At 35.7% G+C, this 22,501-nt stretch overlaps 1 protein-coding gene across 6 annotated transcripts in view; it reads left to right on the top strand.

Moving 5' to 3' along the window:
• The window catches only part of PPA2 (inorganic pyrophosphatase 2), an 85,153-nt gene that overhangs the window by 38,228 nt on the left and 24,424 nt on the right, over positions 1-22,501 (top strand). For all 6 annotated transcript variants that reach the window (XR_009519592.1, XM_060012838.1, XM_060012837.1 and 3 more), the window contains one exon: positions 2,753-2,879. Coding sequence is in view for 5 of the 6 variants with exons in the window: in XM_060012838.1 (XP_059868821.1) it covers positions 2,753-2,879 (127 nt within the window). In the remaining variant the exon portion in view is untranslated. The remainder of the gene's footprint in view (positions 1-2,752; positions 2,880-22,501) is intronic.

Raw genomic sequence — 22,501 nt, 5'->3', positions numbered from 1 at the left:
GGTTGGGTCCAGTTGAAGTTTTACCCCTCATTCTTCAAATTCTAAATCAGCACAGAAGTTTTGTTGTAGACCACTATTACATTCTGCCCATTCCAGGTTCCCAGGAGTTAGCAGTTGACAAGTGTGAGCAGATAAGTACAGGTAGAGCCCAGAGAGAAAAAATGTTAATATCTGTGGAAGACCTCTTGTGTTCTAGTTCATGCATCTGTTGTTTCCTTTGCTCTTTATCTTTACATCAAGGAGTAAGTCATGTGATCTCCATTTTACTGTGGAGAAACCAAGTCCTAAAATATTGTGTGAAGTAGTTGGCCTCAGTCACCTCTAGGAATGGTGGAGGAAGAATTTGACCCCGTATATTTGTGACTTAAAAATCCTACCTTTGAAGTATTTTTATAATAGCTAGAAAAGTCTGTAATAACCCTAGTCTGATTCTGCCTGAAATCTTTGAGGCATACCTACATTCTTGTTTCATAGTGTCGACTCATGTTTGAAACATGGTCAACTGTATGATTCCCAAGGAATTAGTATCAGAATCTTCTGTGTACATTAATTTCCTCGCAGGGTAGACTGAGAGTTTTATAATGGAACTGAGGCAATAGGATTTATCTTATATCCAAAGCAATTTATTCTTTTAGTTAATGAGGCCCGAAAAAATATTTAGTAAACATGAAGTAACTACTTAATTGCATTTAAACAATAGGCCTTTGTTGGGACTACAGATCCTTTATCTTGCTTCGGGCTATGCCTGGCTAGTCCTTAAATCATCTATAAGGAACATCATAGAAGAAAGCCTCTTTTAACACCACATATGTAAATGGACAAAGGAAAAGGAGCAGAGTCCTGGAAGTTGTTAATAGACTTAGAATCACAGATACAGAAATTTTTAAGTTAAGTTCTTTGAGAAGTGTTATTCATTTGGTATCTAACATTATGTGTTCTGCAAAATTTGTTGAATTGCTTTAGACTGAATTGAATTGTGGGGTATTCAGAAGAATTTTACCATCTGTTTTTAAGCATCTTATCCTGAGTTTTTGGTTTGATTGAGAGAATTTCCTTTCCAGTTTTTAAAGTGTTATTGCAAGGCAGTGGTTTGTCTAATCCCTTTCTGTTGCTTATGAGATCAGAGGGCATTTATCATTCTGATGAAATTTGGTAATGCCCAGACATGCTTCCTGCTTGCCCTTGTAACCATAAAAGTCTCAAATCTGCTCTTATGTTGTATGAAATTTCAAAGTAAATTAATTCTTGTGAATAAAAATAAAACAATTTAGAAGGTGCCTTTAAAAACTATATATGATTCCCAGTAATTCTGATAAACACCCCTGTCACCAAAGTCTGCTGCAGGCTCCTCAGCTTTGGCACTATTGACATTTTGGGTGGATGATACTGTAATAGGAGACTGTCCTGTGCAGCATCCCTGGCCTCTTCCCCGCTAATGTGCTAATAATACCCCCCCAGTTGTGACAACCCCAAATGTCCCCAGCATTGCCACATGTCCTCTAGAGGGCAAAATTGCCTCTGGCTGAGAAGCAGGGATGCAGTTCATCACTGAGTTAACCAATGGAGCCACCTTTCATTGATGATTATGTGATAACTTTGAACATTTTTGTTTTATAAAGGACCTCCTGGCATGAGGTGTGTAAGTCTCCCCAACAAGATTGTAAACCTTTAAGAAAGGGGATGCTTTCTTTTTGTATACATAGTGTCTAATGTAGTGCTGGGCACTAAATAGAGCCCAAACATGTGAGAGTCTGGCTAATATAATTGTGCATATTCTCCTAAAAGTGGTATTTCAGTTTAGTTTATACAGTCACATTAATCTGTTGGATAAACTAATTTCACTTTCATGCAGATTTCTATTAAGATTTCAGATTCATTTTGCAAATGTTCTGAAAGGATTTATTTGACTTTCTGGTTTAAGATCTGTTGTTTTCTCTCAAATAATTTCAAGATACAACAGTGACTTTCCTTTGCATACCTTGATTTCCAGATGTAAAGCTGAATTTTGAAACATGAAGGAATTATTCTGAAGCATGTGTTCAGATTTCAGCTTACAGTGAAATTCTATAGCCGACTAAACCTTTAAAAATAAAAGGCTATAGAAAGAATGCATGCATATAAACTTGGCATTGGCAACTTGAGGGAACCACTGAAATAACTTTCTTTAGTACAAGGAACATCTGCTTCAACATCATGCTGTTTCTTGGTTTCACTTAAAATCTTTTTAAAGCATTTTATGAAACCTGCTTTGTCTCTGTCTTTAACATTTTAATAATTCTTTCATTGTCATTCATTATCTTAAGGCTGTATTCAGATATGATAAAAATTTACTTTTCACTAGTAACTGATAAATATAGTTTGCAAAAAAGGTACTATAAAGCAGTTTCAAAGGATTCTCATGTCTTTTTACCCCCAAGTTTCAAAGGATTCTCATGTCTTTTTACCCCCAAGCAGCAGAAGCCAGATTTATATTATAACATGATATACATGACTTTATTTTCTGCTTATTAGTATGAGTTTCTAGGCCTAGTACATTAAATTTTAAGATCTATAAATAATTTCAGTTTCCAGAAAGGGATCAAGACATCTGTTCTAAGAAGGATATCATAAAAGGCTTTAGGACTGTGTTTACAATAATTTTAATTATTAAGTTTCAGTCTATAGTGCTTTTAATCTTTCATATAGATTTTTATGATATATGAGTAAATTTCTCCAAAGCCTGGCAAATGCTGAATTTCTTTCCTCTTTAAAGGTTCTTTCTCGTGGAGATGTTGTTCATGTGAAGATCCTTGGAATTTTGGCTCTTATTGATCAGGGTGAAACAGATTGGAAATTAATTGCTATCAATGTGAATGATCCTGAAGCCTCGAAGTTTCATGGTAAGTCTGTAACTTTCCAGAAACAGAAGTAAATCAGTGTGTCATTGGAATTCTTAGAATTTAAAAGAGGCTCATGTAGAACACAGTGTATATTTTGGGAGTTAAACGTATACGTTTTGTTTTCTAATTCTCTCTCCATGGACTATAAAGGGCAATTCAATATGATTGTATCTGAGTTATGTCGTACTGATGGGAGGAGCAAGAGAACGAAAAGGAGTGCAGACAGACAGACGATACTTCAGATTAAGAAAGTACAATCTATGGGTTCCCTTCCCCCTCACCTCCTTCCCTCCCGCCCTTCATTCTTTTCTTTCTTAAGTCTCTCTTTTATTCACTTGAGTAACAGGAAAAATAAAAAAACAAAAAGGGGAGTGTTCATCAAAGACATAAGCTGTCTTTGCGGTACCCGGGCCTCTCACTGTTGTGGCCTCTCCCCTTGCGGAGCACAGGCTCCGGACGTGCAGGTTCAGCGGCCATGGCTCACGGGCCCAGCCGCTCCGCGGCATGTGGGATCTTCCCGGACCGGGGCACGAACCCGTGTCCCCTGCATCGGCAGGCGGACTCTCAACCACTGCACCACCAGCGAAGCCCCATAAGCTGGTTTTATACCTAGTTTTTGTTCTGTCTTGTACAGGTGAAGGGAAAGATAACGGCCCTCTAACAAAATTTTGATGTCCCAGAAATTTAAGTTCCAGAAGTTTGGTATGATAAAGAGTTAACTTTCTTTGGTGTCGGACGGACTTCAGTTTGCGTTCTGGCTGTGCTACTTTCTACTTGAGTGACTTTGGATAGATCATTTAACCTTTCTGAATTTCAGTTTGCTCATCTAATAATGTAGGTAATTATACCTACTTGTGAACTTGTTGGCAGTATAAGAGATGATTTACTTAAGCATCTGGCTGTCATATGAAGTGTTGGGTATATGGCCACTATTATTATTCTCTGACCAATTTTTTCCCCTAGTTTTCTAACCTTTTTCCTTTCAGTTTCATCCTTATTTGGGATCCTGGTCTTTTCTAGACCTCAATTCTTATCTCAATTTGAAAATATACCATTTCTGAATTGACTGAAACTCATTAACACTTACATTTTAAACTGTCTTAATTTATGTGCATTTAAAACCTTTTCTTCACCATGGAGCAGGAAGGAGAAGTACAGAGAGGGAAACTCCTGATGCAGAAAACATACTTTGCAGACTTTCTAGTTTTTACACAGAGCTGCACTAGCAAGAGGGATGTGTAAAAGCTGTTCTTAGGGATTTTTTTCCATTATAATTGTGCATGCTCAATTTAACATAAGCATTACCACTGACCAACATTGCTTTTTGAAATGCACCAAAATATAAGCATGGCTGCATTTAATAAAGGAAGTGTTTTCTTAAAAAAAAACAAAAAAACAAAAAACTTTTCTTGCACATGGAACAACAAGAGAGATTTTATGCCATTCTTGCTTGTAATTGAGAAAGGGAGGGGTCTGATCGGGTGAAGTACATATAAACTCAAGGTCAAAACTAAAACATGAAAACTACAATTAAAATATGAGACTCAAGCCCATAAACCATATGTTTTTCTTATCTATTTCATTATTTTGCACTGGATTTCTTTATTATTGTATTACATATATATGTATGCACGTATATATGTATACATATGTAACAAGAGTAAATCAATACCCAATTTAAAAGTTTTTTAATACATAAGCTGCTCCTCAGATGAGAACTGATAATATAATGATACAACAGCCAGCAAAAGCAAACTGTTCAGCTAATTCATTTGTGATGCGGCACACTAAAGTCACGAAACTCTACTGAGGGATGTCCCTTTAAACTGGAGAGGCTGAGAGTCTAAGGAAACTAGTCTTTAGCTCAGTACTGTTGGAGATGTGATTTAACACCTCAGATTCCCTAACATATGTCAAACACTGGTTGCTTTTCCTAGTACATATTATTATTCTTAATTTAGAAGAATCTCAAAGGATTTAAATAAATTGCCTAGGGACTTCCCTGGTGTCACAGTGGTTAAGAATCCACCTGCCAGTGCAGGGGACATGGGTTCGATCCCTGGTCCGGGAAGATCCCATGTGCCGTGGAGCAGCTAAGCCCGTGCGCCACAACTAACTGAGCCTGCGCTCTAGAGCCCGCGAGCCACGACTACTGAAGCCCGCGCGCCCAGAGCCTGTGCTCCGCAAGAAGAGAAGCCACCACCATGAGAAGCCCGCGTACCGCGAAGAAGAGTAGCCCCTGCTCGCCGCAACCAGAGAAGGCCTGTGCAGCAACGAAGACCCAACGCAGCCAAAAATAAATAAATTTTAAAATAAATAAATAAATAACTTGTCTAAGTTTGCACATTTAGTAAATAGTGGAACCATGATTTGAACTCATTTCAGTCTGATGAGAAAGTCCATTGTCCCATCTACCATGCTGTACTGCACAATTCATATTTGTGTAATTTACAGTATTTGTAACTAGCAGTATTGAAACCAGATTACACAGTATAAAGTACCTTACTCCTACAGTTTCCTAAGGGTTAGAATGAAAAAATATAACTGTATTTTCACTTTTTTTCTGTTTATACCCCAAATGGAGACGGCTTGCACTTTGGGCATCCTCTTCTAAATTCTTGTTGTGTATGCTTATACAGAGAGACATGCAGAAATACTGAAACCATGACATGCAGAAATATTGAAGCTTATTTTGGTTGAGATGAAATTATCAGACTAGAATAATTAAAATTATTGTTTTGAAAGGCAAAAAGTACTTTTTTTTCATTACACTAAAAGGGAACACATACATTATCTTCATCTTAAGAAATACAGCAGTGCTTCTTTATAATAACTTTTTTAAATCTTAAAAGACTAGATGAGTAATTATTGACATATTTTGCTCTGAAATGGTAGCTGACATTGTGCTTTGTGTTTATTTCCAGAATGAATAAGGTATACAGGGGAAAATGGATTATTTAAGGATATTTGCATATTATTTACACTGAGTAGTTCCAATACTTAAGTACTCTTATATATCTAGATTTTGTAAGATAAGTTCTGTAGTTTTAAGAGTTATAAGTGTTTTCTTTTGTGACTTCTCATTTCTTTTACCTCCACGTTACTGTACATACTCCACATATTCCACGTTTCTTCTCTCCTCTTTTATTCGATAGAGACCCAAGAAAAAGAATAGATGTAGGTGCAAATTGAAAGGCTGAAGAGTCTGCAGTATAAATTTTTTTTTTTAATCCTAAATCATGGAATACTAGGTAACCCTATGTAGCAGCTTTTATTTTTCATTGAAACTGAAGTTTGGTTTATATTTATCATATCTAACATCATCCAGCTCTCCTCTGAAACGATTTCAGACAAAAGACAGAGTTTCTGTTGTCCTGCTGCTCAAGCAAATATTAATGGACAGAAGTCATTCCTAACCTTACTTTTTTTCTTCACTACTTAGCCTGGTGTGTTGTTTGTGTTTTCATTAGCACCTGTAAAGGGGGGAATTGGAGGGGATGAGAACTGAAAGATGCTCACTAATCACAGGGGTTGAAAGCTTCCTAAATGTGTGAAGGAAATTTTACAAAATTAGTTTCTATGAAAAGTTTGGTGCTATTCTCTGTCTACTATAAATCTTTAAAAATTAATCAACAGTATTTAATCTGAAACCAAGCAACTTTTAAACGTTTTATTGTGTCCCTCCCACGTGTACCTTCTGAAATCACAAACAGAAGACTTTGGATGGCATTTTTTTAATTATAAAAAATAGTCATATATTTGGAAATAAAAACTCAGAAGTATAAAAAGCGTATATAAAATGAAAAGTAATGTTCTCCTTCCTACTTTTTCATCCCCAGCCCCCTAGTCTTACTTCTCATATCTTCTTCCCCATATGTTTTTAGTTCTCAAGTGGTTGCTTCTGTTCTGTAATCAGTGTGCTCACACCTCTGTTTCTTTTCCCTGTTAACTAAAGTTGCTGCTTTCAAAGATTAGGAATTTAACATCTTATACATCTCTCAATTTTGTTACCATATTTCTTCTTCTGTTATCTTAATAACTCTAGGTATTACACTTTGAGCTGTATTTATTGCTTCATTAATTTTGAACGGTAACTCGTGGCTGCCCAGTGTAAAACCAGGGCATTCAGGTTTCTGTACTTCTTTCCTTCTCTGCCCCTTACAACCCAGCTTCCCTCAGCTACACTATGAGTTCTACAGTGTAAACATTTGTAATGCGTAGGTTCTGCTCTTTCACCATAACTGTTTTTCATGTTTTGTCTCTTGAATCTGAAAGTTGAAAACTAATAAATAACATTTACAGTATTTATGTAACTATCATTCACTTCATTTATCATACTGTTTATCGAATGACTGGTTTTAGACAGGCTGTACCCTTGAGCCTGCTGCATAGCTATTATCATGGGGTTTCTTTTCATTGCCTTTCTGGGTTATTAGTTCATTGCCTTTCTGGGTTATTAGTTCTATTCTTCCTTAGATTCTTTGATGCCCTCTGCTTTACTTTCCTTTTTCATTGTTGGCTGGTGTACATTTTCCAAAAAGTTTTACAGAAAATGCATGGGAGATTGACTTCATACGTGTCAGAGTCCATACATGTCAGAAATGGTTTGTTTTGGTGGTCAACTTCTCCTTAAATAACTTTAAAATATCGAATGCAGTAACTTTAAATATAAATTACTGTATATCAGTTGAAATTTCTATCACAACGGAGTGATTTTTTTAACAGTTTAAACATTTGTCATCTATACTTGACATTTTTATTCAATGGGAAGAAGAATTAACATGTAGGGAAGGGTAACTATCTGGACATTCTTTAAAATTCTGTAGTTTTCTGAGGATGTGTGTAATACAGAAATTTATAGAGAAATTTTTTTATTATTTCCTATATATAATTGTTATTTAGACATTTAAAAAATAAGTCCCTTCTATTAATTTCTACTACCTTAAGAAAAAGAAGCTGTTTTTGACATGGTCAGTACCTGTTTCTTCTTTTCTGAAAACAAAAAAGTGTGTTTTAATTTATAGACAGTATGTTTTATCTATCTATCTATTTTTTGGTGTATTCAGACACATTTGTATTTCTGTAAGGAAGTTCTGGGGTTGTGGGTTTTTTTTAAGCAATTTTTATTACTCTTTAATTTTTATACATGTAGTTCTAGATGTATCATGCTTGAAGCATGATACCAATATTTTAAAATTTATTTATTTATTTTTGGTTGTGTTGGGTCCTTGTTGCTGTGTGCAGGCTTTCTCTAGTTGCGTGAGCGGGGGCTACTCTTCCTTGCTGTGAGCGAGCTTCTCATTGAGGTGGCTTCTCTTGTTGCAGAGCACAGGCTCTAGGCACGCGGGCTCAGCAGTTGTGGCACGTGGGCTCAGTAGTTGTGGTGCGCGGGCTGTAGGGTACATGGGCTCAGTAGTTGTGGCTCGCGGGCTCTAGAGTGCAGGCTCACTCGTTGTGGTGCATGGGCTTAGTTGCTCCGCGGCATGTGGGATCTTCCTGCACCAGGGCTCGAACCCGTGTCCCCTGCATTGGCGGTTGGATTCTTAACCACTGCGCCACCAGGGAAGCCCTGTGGTTGTTTTATTTGTTAGGAAATAACTTCTTTGATCCTAATGAACATGTACAGACTTTGGTAGACTGTAATATCCTGTTTTAATGTTTATAGTTTTTTAAACTTTGACTTGACTGAACTCAAACTAGCCATTGCATCAGAGAATACATTTCAGCTGGAAGGAAACTGTGGTTGCTGGCTATATTTCTGTAATTTTAACATTATTATTTAAATATTCAAGTTTTGCCTTCTGAAAGTTGAGTAGCAACTTTGAAAATCTAAAAAATGTCTAAACAGCATTTGAAAACAAATTCCTCATACGCCCTGATAGAAAATTGGTCACTTTGGCTGGCTCATTAACACTTGGTGAGCACTAAGACCATTTAATGCACTGTAATTAGGTTCCAGCCCCTAATGCTCTTAATGGTACCTTAATGACCTGAAAGAGTTAATAAGACTCCCAGGGCACCTAAATTGTTACTAGAGAATGCCTTGGCTGTTAGGGATAATAGCGCTTGGTTCTGAAATAACCAAGTTCAGAGCTTTTTAAGAAGATGGAAATGCTAGGGCATATGTAATTTCTCTTTTGGTTAAACTAACCACCTTCTATAATATCGAGCTTCAGATATTCACCAAACAGATGTCTGAGCCTCTTCAGGACCACCAACAATGCCTAAGGTCCTTATGTCAGGAGAAGTAATGTCATGAGGTAACTGAAGCCTAGAAGCTATGTCAACTTGCAGAGCAATAAAGATTTCTTTTGATTGGTATTAAATAAATGAAAACTCTTGTCTGATGTCCTGTAATAAATATTGCCTGTGCAGTGATGTTAAAGTTCTCAAAAATTGAAAATCAGAACAATTATATTGATGTAGATACATTCTGGGATGAATAAATTACATGAGTAATACGGGAATTATTTTAAATGAGGCAGTTGGGACTTTTTCAAAGGCCAGCATCGCACTTGTCCTGAAACTATCAGAATTTATATGTATATCATATTTGTAGAATTTCAACTTACATTTAAAGAAATTTGAAAGTCAAATAAAACTATGTAGTTTCTTTTATTTTCTTTCAAGGCAGGAACAAACACATGGAAACCAAATCTATTTGACTTAAATTTTCATGTGCTAAATAAACAATTCTAGTGCCCCTGCAATTATTATTTTAAAAATAAGCCAAATTAATAAGGTATTTAATTTCCTTACTTCCTAAAACACAAGTTAACCTTATCATTTAGGGAAAAAATAGGGCACAGCATATTAATCTTAAGGGAAAATATTCACATTAACCTTTGTAACCGGAAAGAATGGTGTTCTCTTTGCTTTCCTTTGCGTGTATTCTTTGGCACAGAAAGGGGCCGGCATGTCACCATTGTCGTCCTAAAAGGTGTAACATTTCTGGAACAATTACTGTATGTCGAGGAACTATGCTGAGTGCTTCTTTTGGAATATCTGTTGAATGTTTACCTAAGTTCAAGCAAGATGTGCTAGTGTTCCCTTTTTTGTTTCAGACTGGGAACCTGAGGCACTGGTGGTTGGGGGTGGGCATTGGTCAGTGACTTCCCTAAAGGCTGTGGGAGCCACTGCATCGCATTGATGCTCGGAAAAGTGTTTGTGGCCTTGGACTGTCTTGCTTTCTGAGAGCGCTGACCACTTGCTCTTCAATAGTTGAGGCATCAGTGGGATAATTAAGATTAGAAGTCCTAGTAAAAGATGGCTCTTTTGATCTTCATTCCTTTGATTTCATTAATAGGTATGGCTAAATAGGCGTGGGTGGGTAGGGATGGGATGTGGGAGGAGGCAATTGAGGAACGGGGACAAATCAAGTAAAATGTACTATAATTAAGAATAGAATTAAATTACTGGGAATCATTTGCCTCTTTTTTTAAAAAAATTAATTTATTTATTTATGGCTGTGTTGGGTCTTCGTTTCTGTGCATGGGCTTTCTCTAGTTGTGGCAAGCGGGGGCCACTCTTCATCACAGTGCGTGGGCCTCTCACTATCGTGGCCTCTGTTGTTGCGGAGCACAGGCTCCAGACGCGCAGGCTCAGTAATTGTGGCTCATGGGCCCAGTTGCTCCGCATCATGTGGGATCCTCCCGGACCAGGGCTCGAACCCGTGTCCCCTGCATTGGCAGGCAAGCTTTCAATCACTGCGCCACCAGGGAAGCCCCATTTGCCTCATTTTTGAACCTTGACCTCTTCCAGTGTTTTTTCAGGCTTCAGTCATATTCCTATGATGTGAAGAGTAGGGGAGGCCTAAATTCTAAAATCCTCTCTTGTATGTATTAGTTATCTGACCTTGGGAAAGTCACATAACCTCCTTTTTTTTTTTTTAATTTCCTTTTTCCCTCCAGCACATGTTCCCAATACACGAATAAGCTTTTTCTTTTTTTTTTTTTACAAATGTATTTATTTTTTTATCATTTATTTATTTATTTTTGGCTGAGTTGGGTCTTTGTTACTGCACGCAGGCTGTCTCTAGTTGCTGCGCACGGGCTTCTCATTGTGGTGGCTTCTCTTGTTGCAGAGCACAGGCTCTAGGGCGTGCGGGCTTCAGTAGTTGTGGCTCGCGGGCTCTAGAGTGCAGGCTTAGTAGTTGTGGCTCACGGGCTTAATTGCTCCGCGGCATGTGGGATCTTCCCGGACCAGGGATTGAACCTGTGTCCCCTGCATTGGCAGGCGGATTCTTAACCACTGCGCCACCAGGGAAGTCCCTCACATAACCTCTTGAAGCTTTCTTCATTTCTAAAATTGTGGGATTGATCTTCTAATCAGTAAATGACCCCTAGAGCTTTTCTTCTCTAACTTTTGGTTGTTTTAGGAATATTTCAATCCATTATTTAGACAGGCTAAAGCCTGTCTTCTTCTAAAATAGAAAGACCTAAATTATCTTCAGAGTTAGTGCTGAATGAAACGCAGTTTAAGTTAAAGATCATGAGATAGGTTTCTTGGGGACATTGGCACGTTTTTAGGTACTTTAGGGAAGCTGTTAAGTGGTGGAGCTGAAACTTCAGTGAAAGTCTGGCTGACCCAAAGCCTTAGCTTTTAGCTACTTGGTTATGTGGTTCTAGTTAAAATTAGATTAGAAAACCATTTGAATTTCTGTGTTACAAGGCACCTGGATGGTTTTCATTTTACTGGTCATGTAAAATTTCTTGTGAAATGGTAAAAAATATTTATATTTTGGGAAAGAAATCTACCAAGTCTTTTCCAAGAAGTTTTTCTGATACAATACAAATAGGCTTCTATCTTTGTTTGGTTTTAACTTATTTTGAAGTATATTTCCATTTTTCATGATGTTAACGTATATTTTTAGTATAGATGTTGATAAGAGTAGAATTTGTGGAAAAGGAGAATAGAGAAAGAAAAGGCAACTAAAATGAAGGATACTATTCATTAGTCTGTGTGCTATTAAGCATAGATATGCAGAACAGCGTGGAAAACATGAGAACCTTTTAGGGATCCCACGTAAGTGTAGCTATTAAAACACTTCTCTGAGCTGGAACCTCTATTTGTGATGATACAGTAAATATTATGGAACAGAACTGTTACTTCTTGTGAATGTTTATAAAATGTCATTAAAAACGTATGTTCTCACTTCCCACAGACTTTGTTTGGAGTCTGGTCTTGCACACATTTAGCTCTGTGAGAGCAGCATCTACAGCATTGGAACGAGAGCTTTGTGCATTTGTGTCACTTCCTTTGGTGGCATCCCTTAGAATTGGAAACTCCTTTTTTACTTTCTTTTTTACTCTCTTTGGACAGAATTTCAAACATGAGCACATTTTCTAGTATCTTTTTTTTTCTTTTAAATAATATGGGCAAGGAGATATGGCACTACATTTGTGTTACTATTTTTTATCTAAAAATAAAAACAGAAATCCTCAGCTGATTATATGCTTTCCTTACTTCCTGTTGTGATCTGGTGGAGATAATGCCAGTGAAAACAGCATTTTCATTTTTTTTTTTCCCCTCTGGATCATTTTCATGGAAGTACAGGTGGTTCTCTATATGGGGATGTGGATAGGAAGTTAATGATGTGACTGTATATATAGTTTGATAAATATCCCTGGGTGACCCTGATGGGTTCCTCCAAGTTGAGAACCATTCTGTTAATCTATTCTTCTTTGCTGGTTGGATAATCCAGTCTTGGAACTAGAATAATTGATAACAATTTTGATATATGTTCAGTTAGGAGATGTAATCACCTAATCAAATTTGATGATGTTCTTCTCCCCACACATACCCCTGCCACCCCATATTTAAAGGTAGCGCAGGTGACCCTTGAACAACGCGGTGGTTAGGGGCACCAACCTGGCACAGTCAGAAATCCACATGTAACTTTACAGTTGGCCCTCCATATCTGCAGTGCAGGCATCCTCAGATTCAGCCATCCATGGATCACTAGTACTGCAGTACACACATTGAAACGAATCCAGGTATAAGTGGACCTGCACAGTTCAAACCCATGTTGTTCAAGGGTCAACTCTATATTGAGGTTACTCTATTCCCTTTAAGATCTTGAGCCAATTACTTAACCTCATGGAGTCCCAGTTTCCTAATTTACATAAAGGAAATAAATAATGCCTAATTTACAGGTTTTGAAGCTTCAATGACATACTATTACTGAGCCTTTAAAAGGTTTTTTTTTGGCCAATCTAATAGATGAAAATGGTATTTTGTTTTAATTTTACATTTTTCTGCTTAATGCTTGGATGGAGCATCTTTTTCATATATTTATTGACTAGTTGTATCTTCCCTTCTGTGAATCGCCTATGCATGGTGCCCTCCATTTTTCTATTGAGTTGACGTATTCTTTTGATATTTGGGAGTTGCTTAGATATTTTGGATATTCTTTATTATTTAGGTTGCAAATATTTTCTCCCTATCTTCAAAGAAGCTGTGTTGCCTTTTGTCTTACAGGCATTTTAAATTCTGACGTATTGCATTTTGTTAATCATTTTTATATGTGACTTTAGCATTTTGATTCTTATGTAAGGATTTCTTACCCCATAGTCACAAAGTTGTTTTTCCTTATTTTTTTTTATTCTTTTATGTTTTAATTATTTTACACTTGGATCTTTAATCCATGTGGAATTTATTTTTTCCATATAAATAATTTTTTCATCACCTCTTAACAGAAAAATCTTTTCTCTTCCCCCTTTTTTGAAATGTCTCCTTTATTGTATATTGCATTCTTATTTATACAGATAGTCTGCTTCTGGATTCTCTTTGGTGTCAGTGATCTATTTCTGTGCTAGTACCACATTATTTTAATTACAACAGCCTCATAATAAAACATATAGAAGGCAAATCCTCCTTTTGTTCTACATTTTCCAAGTTGTTTGGTTTTTTCCTAATGCATATATTCTTCTGGGCAAATTTTTGGAATTAATTGTCAGGAATTTCTGCTCTCTTTAAAATATTAACTTTTGCAATAATGAGCATGATATGTTTATATATTTCTCCAGTTATTCAGGTTTTCTTGTTTATCTTTTAGAAAACTGATGTAGATTTACTAATGAAGGTCTTACATTTTATGTTCGGTTTGTTTCTAGGTATTTAATGTTTCCACTACAAAAGCTTTGTTCAGTGTCTGGCATGTTATAGGTGCTTGGTAATTTTTTTTAAATTGATGAATAAATGAATGTATGCATATATATATTGATAAAAACTGAATGTTTTGAGCAAAGTTTGAAAATACCTTCAAAATAGTGCATTTTCACTTATTTTAAAGTGAGAAAACATTTGTACTTAAATTTTTGGCATTTTTAACAATTGTAGTTATGTTTCTTTGGAGTTACCTGTACATTGCTAAGGACAGGTATTTTTTGGTATTTGCAGTGCTGTAGGGATTCATGCATATTGTGTGTGATCAGTGTAGTTTGTTCTATTTTGTCGCTGAATAGTTTCCATTGTGTAGATACACTGCAGTTTATCCATCCACCTGTTGACAGAAATTTGGGTTTTGAGTTTGGGGCTAATACAATAAAGCTGCTATGAACATTCAAATATATAGGTCTTTGTGTGAACCTATGTTTTCATTTCTCTTGAGGAAATACCTGAGAATAGGGTTATAGGTCAGTGGGTAATTATATGCTTAACATTGTAAGAAACTGTCAAACTTTACTAAAGTGACTTTATATACCATTTTGCATTTCCACCAGCAAGTTGTATGAGAGATCCAGTTGGTCCCAGAACCTCCATCCATTGTGCTTTGGTTTCATATTGTCTTAAACAATAAAATACCTTTTAAAAAAATTAAGAGGAAAAACACACACACACATATGTATTCTATTATATTTACCCATGTTTTGCCATTTTTTTACCCATATATTTTATTACTTCCTGAAGATCTGTAGTTTCCATCTGGTGTTATTTCCCTTCAACTTTAGCATTTTTTGTAGTGCAGTCCTTTTGGCGATGAATTCTCTCCATTTTCATTGATCTGTCTTTTCTTGTCTTTTCTTGCCTTTGTTTTGGAAGTATACTTTCACTGGATATAGAATTTTGAGTTACAGGGTTTTTTTGTAAAGATTTTCCATTTTCTTTTGGCCTGCATTGTTTTTGATAAGTCAACAGTGTGTTGTTAACTTAGTGTATAATATATTGTTTTTATTAGACTGTTTTAAAGGTTTTCTCCTCATTTTTGGATTTCAGCAATTTTTCTGTGATATGCTAAGGTGGTCTTTCCTTTATATTTATTTGTCCTCCTTAGGATATCCTGAACTTTGCAGATCTGTAAGTTCATGTTTTTGCCACATTTGGGAAATTATTTACCATTATATTTTCACATTGTTTTCAGGCCATATTTTCTACCTTCATTCTGAGACTCATAACATATTTTAGACCACTTTAAAAATTATTATTATATAAATTTCAGGTGTACATCATTATAATTTGACATCTGTATTCACTACAAAGTGATCACCATGACTAGTCCAGTTGCCATCCACCACCAAACCATTGACCCTCTTCCCCACTTCAGTCACCCCTCAACCCCTTCCCCTCTGGTAACCGTTAACCTAATCTCTGTATCTATGAGTTTGTTTTTGTTTTATTTGTTTGTTTTGTTTTGTTTAGATTCCACATGTCAGTGAAATTGTACAGTATTTGTCTTTCTCCCTCTGACTTATTTACTTAGCATAATACCTTTGAGGTCCATCCATGTTGTTGCAAATGGCAGGATTTCATTCATTTTTATTTCCAAGTAGTATTATGTTTATGTTTATGTATGACATCTTTATCCATTCATCTGTTGATGGACACTTGAGTTGTTTCCATATCTTGGCTATTGTAAATAATGCTGCAGTGAACGTAGGGGTGTATATGTCTCTTCAAATTAGTGTTTTCATATTTTTTGGGTAAATACCCATAAGTGGATTAGCTAGATCATATGGCTTTTCTATTCTTAATTTTTTCAGAACTCTCCATACTGTTTTCCATAGTGCCTACACCAAATTACAGTCCTACCAACGGTGCACAAGGGCTCCCTTTTCTCTACATTCTCTCCAACATTTGTTATTTCTTGTCTTTTTGAGAATAGCCATTCTAACAGGTGTGAGGTGATATCTCATTGTGGCTTTGATTTGCATTTCCCTGATAATTAGTGATGTTGAACATGTTTTCATGTGCCTGTTGACCATCTGTATGTCTTCTTTGGGAAAATGTCTATTCAGATCCTCTGTCCAGTTTTGAATTGGGTTTGTTGTTGTTGTTGAGTTTTATGAGTTCTTGATATATTTTGGATATTAGCCCATTATCAGATGTATGACTAGCAAATATCTTCTCCCATTCATTAGGTTGCCTTTTCATTTTGATGATGGTTTCCTTTGCTGCACAAAAAAGCTTTTTAGTTTGATGTAGTCCCATTTATTTATTTTTGCTTTTGTTTCCCTTGCCTTTGGAGTTAAATCCACAAAAACATCATTAAGGCTGATGTCAGTGAGGTTACAGCCTATGTTTTCCTCTAGGAAGTTTAAGATTTCAGATGTTATATTCAAGTATTTAATCCATTTCGAGTTAATTTTTGTGTATGCTGTATTTAGACCACTCTTAATTGTCTCACAGGTCACTGAAACTCTCATGTCTTTTCAGTCTTTCTTCCTTACTGTTCTTTAGACTCCATGATTTCTATTGATCTGACTTCTACTTACCTGATTTCTGCCATATCCAAGTTCTGCTATTAAATTCATGATTTTTCATTTCAGATACTCCCTCATTTGTTTTTTTTTGTTGTTGTTTTTGATAGTTTCATAGTTTTTATTCCTCAACTGAGATTTCCACATGTTCATGCATTGTGACCATATTTTCCTGAACGTCCTTGAACATATTCATAATAACTACTTTAAAACCCTTGTTTGTAGGGGTCCTCTCAGGATTGATTTCTTTTGATTTTCTTTTGTACCAAGAAGTTATTTATTAATAAGTAAGAGTGCGTTTTTCCTTTATTGTTTGTTTTTAATATGCAATATTTAATTATATCAAAAGTTGGGGGGACTTGGCATGGTTCTTTCTGGGTAGGCAAGAGAGTAATTTAAAATATTTAATATTAATTAATTAGAATATTAATATATATTATTAATATATAATATAATAATATCAATAAATATCTTAAAGGTATTTATTATAGAATGTGTTAAGATTTTCTCATGATTAAAATTTCTTATTTTTTTTTGTTTTTGGTAAATAATTACTTTTAAAGTTCATTGTGTCTTTGATAAGTCTCCAGAGTAAAAATATGTCGTAGGTTAGATTTGTCTCTCTCTCTCTCTCATATTGTTCATGGGCTGTATGTATAAAATGAGCCTTATCAACTGAATTTTTTACCTCATTTACATCATTACTGTTTGCTTATTTGGCAAAAATAGAGTATTAAAGTGTGTTTAAGTCTGAAATCTGGGTAAAATGGAAGTCTTGACAAATACCTGTGATTAGAAGCTACTCCTGGCATAAGAGAATGTATTTTTTTATAATAAATATTAGAAAGAAAGTCAATTATCAAACCTTTTTTTTTTCTTAATAGATTACAGTTTGTGATATTCAGTTACGTTTTAGAAACAAGTGAATTGGTTTATACTGAAAAGAAACTTGATTACATGTTGAAAGGTATACAGTATCTCTAAAGAAAGAAAAAGATAAGTCATAAAGATTGCTTTTAAAAAGTGAAAAGTGTTATGATCCTCTCACATCTACAGAGATAAAGTGGTAGGTTTTGACTAAGATATTTTAGCTTAATTTCTCTGCTTTTATAAATTTCTAAATCAAAATTAGTTAAGACAAACTAAATTAAAATGGAGAGCTCTGGATTTTGAAAAGCCAAATTGAACTTTAAATTTTGTTATATTGCATCATTATTTTCTGTTTTGCTTTTTACCTAGCATTTAATAAAGAAATTTACAAAATTTCCAGTGGTTTTATATAGAACTATGGTTATTTATAAATCATGTATTTTTAGTTTTAATATAAAAATTCCCTTGAGACTGTATATAATCTTTGTTAATTAAACTTTCAAATTTGGAAGCAGCTCTTTTATAAAGTAAATCATGGCTGTACACTATTTGTCAGAAGTTATGACACCTTTTATGAAACTAAAAAAATAGGGTAATATATATTAGGTGACTGCATTTAGTTGTATTATAATTTAAACTGCTACTTAATGTTACAGACTAGTCCTTTTTAGCTCTTTGATACTTTAAATTTTACGTAAGTCTGATCTTTACTGGGTTTTGTTGTTTTTAATTTTTTCTTTAACTGGTAATTCGTCTCAGTTCTGCTTTCTAATAATATCCAAAACTGACCATTTGTCACCACGTCCATACAACTACAATAATCAAAGCCCTCATCACATTTCGCCTCATATTGGATTTCCTGCTTCCACTTCTTCCTCTCCACGGTCTTTTCCCTACACGGCAGCTAGAATTCTTCATGCAACACATACTCTGCCCAGAATCCTGTAGTGGCTTCTCATCGCAAAGCCAAGTCCCTAGTCTGGCCCTTAGACTCCTATGTGACTGCTTCTATAATCTCATCTCCTAATACTCTTACTTCATCCTGCTCTAAACGCAGGGTTTTCTTGTCTTCCTCAAACGTTTGATGCACACTCCTACCTCAGAGTATTGATTGGCACAGTCTTCCTCCCAGAACTCCTCTTCTGCCTATGTGAATGAGCTGCTCCCACACTTCATCTAAGAATTTACTAAAATACTTTTTGTCAGAGGCTGTCCCTGATCTCTCATATCTAAAATCCTCTTCCCCACCTCATTTGCAGATCAATCGACATGTTTAATTGTAAATTTTTACATCTTTATCTCATCTTTAACTGACCCAGGCCTACTTTGACAGCAGATTTTTTTTTTTTTTTTTTGCGGTACGCGGGCCTCTCACTGTTGTGGCCTCTCCCGTTGCGGAGCACAGGCTCCAGACGCGCAGGCTCAGTGGCCGTGGCTCACGGGCCCAGCCGCTCCGTGGCATGTGGGATCTTCCCTGACTGGGGCACAAACCCGTGTCCCCTGCATCGGCAGGAGGACTCTTAACCACTGCGCAACCAGGGAAGCCCCGACAGCAGATATTTTTAGCAGTCTCTTTTATTGAATTCTTTTAAAAACATTCAAGTTACTTTCATAGAAACAAAATCTCATTTTTTTGTACTGATAAAGTCACTGCCTTATATAATTTTTATTAAATCTCATAATTATAACAACAGATGCAGTTGGCATGAATGTTTTGGGAATAAACATACCTGCTTGCTAAGGCTAAAACTTAACTGGTGGGAGCCAAGTGTGGGCTTCATTCTAGAGCTGTCTATAAGACTCAGCAGACAGACCACTGTGGACATCAGGCAGAATATTTACAGAAGTGGAGAGTGTTTGTTAATCGTCTGGCTAATTGATCAAGTAGATCTCGATTAAGAGAGTTTAATTGTAGTTAAAAACTGAAACTGAAATAAGCTTAGCTTGATTATATAAAAGAGCTCTTCTAGATTATTCTGACTTTTATTGTTGGATTAGTTCATCTTGAAAATAAATTATATAATTATCTCTAGTAGAAACTTTCGTATAAAATTAATTCCAAGAGTGGAAATAAATGACTACTAGAGAATCGCTGCTTTTCTTAAAATAACATATATTATAAAAAATATATCTAATGAAAAAATTCTGGAGTTAGGTAATAATGATGGTTGTGCAACATTGTGGAGGTACTTAATGCCCTTGAATCAAACACTTAAAAATGGTAAATTTTATGTTATGTATATTTTCCCGCAATAAAACCAAAATAAAAATACATCTACACATAAAAACTAATATAAATAAACCTGTGGCAAATTATTAATGTGCAATATAGAAGAAAAGTCAGAATTCATGGAATTAGAGGACTTGTATTTATATAATACTAGTTCTACCATGAATGAGTTGGCAACATTTTGACAAATCTTTTACATTTTCTTTTTTTAAAAATTAATTAATTAATTTTTGGCTGCATTGGGTCTTCGTTGCTGCACATGGGCTTTCTCAAGTTGCGGCGAGCAGGGACTACTCTTCGTTGTGGTGTGCGGGCTTCTCATTGCAGTGGCTTCTCTTGTTGCGAAGCATGAGCTCTAGGTGCGCGGGCTTCAATTGTGGCACGCAGGCTCAGTAGTTGTGGCTCACAGGCTCTAGAGCGCAGGTCAGTAGTTGTGACTGACCGGCTTAGTTGCTCCGTGGCTTGTGGGATCTTCCTGGACCAGGGCTTGAACCCATGTCACCTGCATCGGCAGGTGGATTCTTAACCACTGCGCCACCAGGGAAGTCCCTTTTACCTTTCCTTAGCTGTAGTTTTCTTAAGTTTAATGTGAATTTACTTACTCCTCACAACTCTCAGGAGTTTTATGAGGAAGAAATGAGGTTATTTATATAAAAATCTTTTATGAACTGTGTAAGTCAGTTTATAGACTTCAGGTGGAATTTTTCATATTTTTGGTAATTCATTGAACTGACTGTTGGTATTGCATATAAGGTTTTGGCTTGAGGCATTTGCTACTGAGGTTTTAAAAATATTTAAATTGCGTATTTAAAATGTTTTTTTTTTTGTGAAAATGCAGCTGTTTATTCCCCAGGGTTTAATTAATTGAGAATGGAAAAGTTTAGCTTATATTTGTAGAGTTACACTTCTTATTGGCATTGTTAAATGTTCAGGTTTTTTATTATTGATGTCTTTTCTTAACAGGTTCCCTTCATAACTTCTGAAGGGAAAACCTTGCCAGCTGAGGTAGATACTGGATAACTTAGTTTTTCCTTTCTTATTTGAAATCAGTGTGTTAAAAAGCAATTATCAAAAAAAAAAAAAGGTTTATGCAGTGGAACAGGAAATGGTAGACTGGGCAAATATAATGATGTCATAAATCAGATTTAAGTAATAGAAAATTATTTATTTTGGACATTGATTAAAGTGCATTTCTGGTTGCTCACCTTCAGTGGACTAAGAGATATTTTTTTCCTCTGAGTAAGAAAACAGTGAATTGGATGAACTCAGTTAATTTCAGAGATTTATTTTTGTAAAAATGAGATAAGATGTCAGAAGATGGTCAATAGAAAGCTCACTTTAGAAGGAAGCTCTTTTTATAAGGTAAAGAGGAAAAATAATCAGAATTTAATTAGCTGAAATCTTTATTGAATGTTCCATTTGGGGCGTAACAAAGAACTCTGTACCGAGGATACAGTGTATAATATTAAAAAGATGTGATCTTAATCTTTAGAATTCACTGTTTTAAACATCTTCCATCACTTACTTAACCTGTGTTCAGTTTCAAGTGATTCTTTTTTCTTAGTTAGTTGTAACATTTCTGCAGTTTGCTCCAGAATTACTTTAGATAGATGTGTGGCCCATTGACATATTTTAAAATTTTAGATTTGTGTGCCTTTAGGCCGCATACTCAGTCTTTTATTTGCCATAGTCTCTGCCATTTCTATGGTCTCTGCCTTACCACACTTATTTCACTTATGTGAAACACCTGGCCTTTGGAGACATCTGTCACTCTTGCTAAACCTTTACCTAACAGGCACAAGGCAAGGATAAAAAGGAAAAGGATAATTCCTGTCTGTTCAACCCATGACTGCAAAGTTCTTACCTTTTCCTGTCATGCCTAGTGAGTGGGGATTCCCACAAGGCTTGCATGAGCATGTCTGAAACCAAGTGATCTTTAAATTATCCCTATGCTTGGTGTCATCTCCTGGTTTTAGTTACAGCTTTCTAATGCTCCAAGTGGTGCTAAGTCTGTTTGTCATTTGCCGTAATATACTGTGAATAAAGGACTATGCTAAATTTCCCTTAAGCCACAGTCTAGTGGAGAGTAAAGACTTCTAGTTTTATCTAGTTATTTCTCATACTTTTTGAAATGATATTTTTGGAAATGATACATTCGTTGGGGACCTCTTTGGGGGGAGGGGCCTATTACTAATACAGTAGTATTTCCAATTATATTTAAATGAATGTCTTCAAAATGTAATGGTTAAGGTGTTTACGTGGTAATAGAACTTAAAAGTAAATCCTATAAATCATTACTAATTTGAAATGAAAAACTCTGAACCATCCAGTTAACACTGTTTAAAATTGCCCTGACCACATTCTCTGTCTTCCTTACTCTGATTTATTTTTCTTCATCAGACTTTTCACCGCTTAAATTGTGTATTTGTGTCTTTGTTTGTTGTCTGTCTCTTTCTACTATGTAAGCATGTGAGCAGGGACTTGTTTCTGATTCCTGTTCTATTTCACTGCTTACAACAGTGTCGGATACATAATGAGAAACTTACTAAATATTTGGTCTAGGAGTGCATGAAACCCTTCTCATCCACCTGTAGTATGTTCTCTTCTGGGTGCTGCCCTCTCCATTCTACTGTCAGCATCCTTTGGCTTAGTACATATAAAACACGGATCCTGATGCTGTAACTCTCCCTACTCGAAGCCCCCCATTGTCCTCAGAATGACATCAGTCCTTAAGTATATCTCACTTAATCTTCTCACTTCAATACAATTTGTTGTCTATCTGCCTGTTGTTTTGTATGTTTGTTTTTTTGATTAAACCTTTGAGC

This window comes from Delphinus delphis, chromosome 5 (genome assembly GCF_949987515.2).
Source record: "Delphinus delphis chromosome 5, mDelDel1.2, whole genome shotgun sequence".
Classification (NCBI taxonomy): Eukaryota; Metazoa; Chordata; class Mammalia; order Artiodactyla; family Delphinidae; genus Delphinus; species Delphinus delphis.
This window is presented reverse-complemented; position numbering and strand designations above follow the sequence as displayed.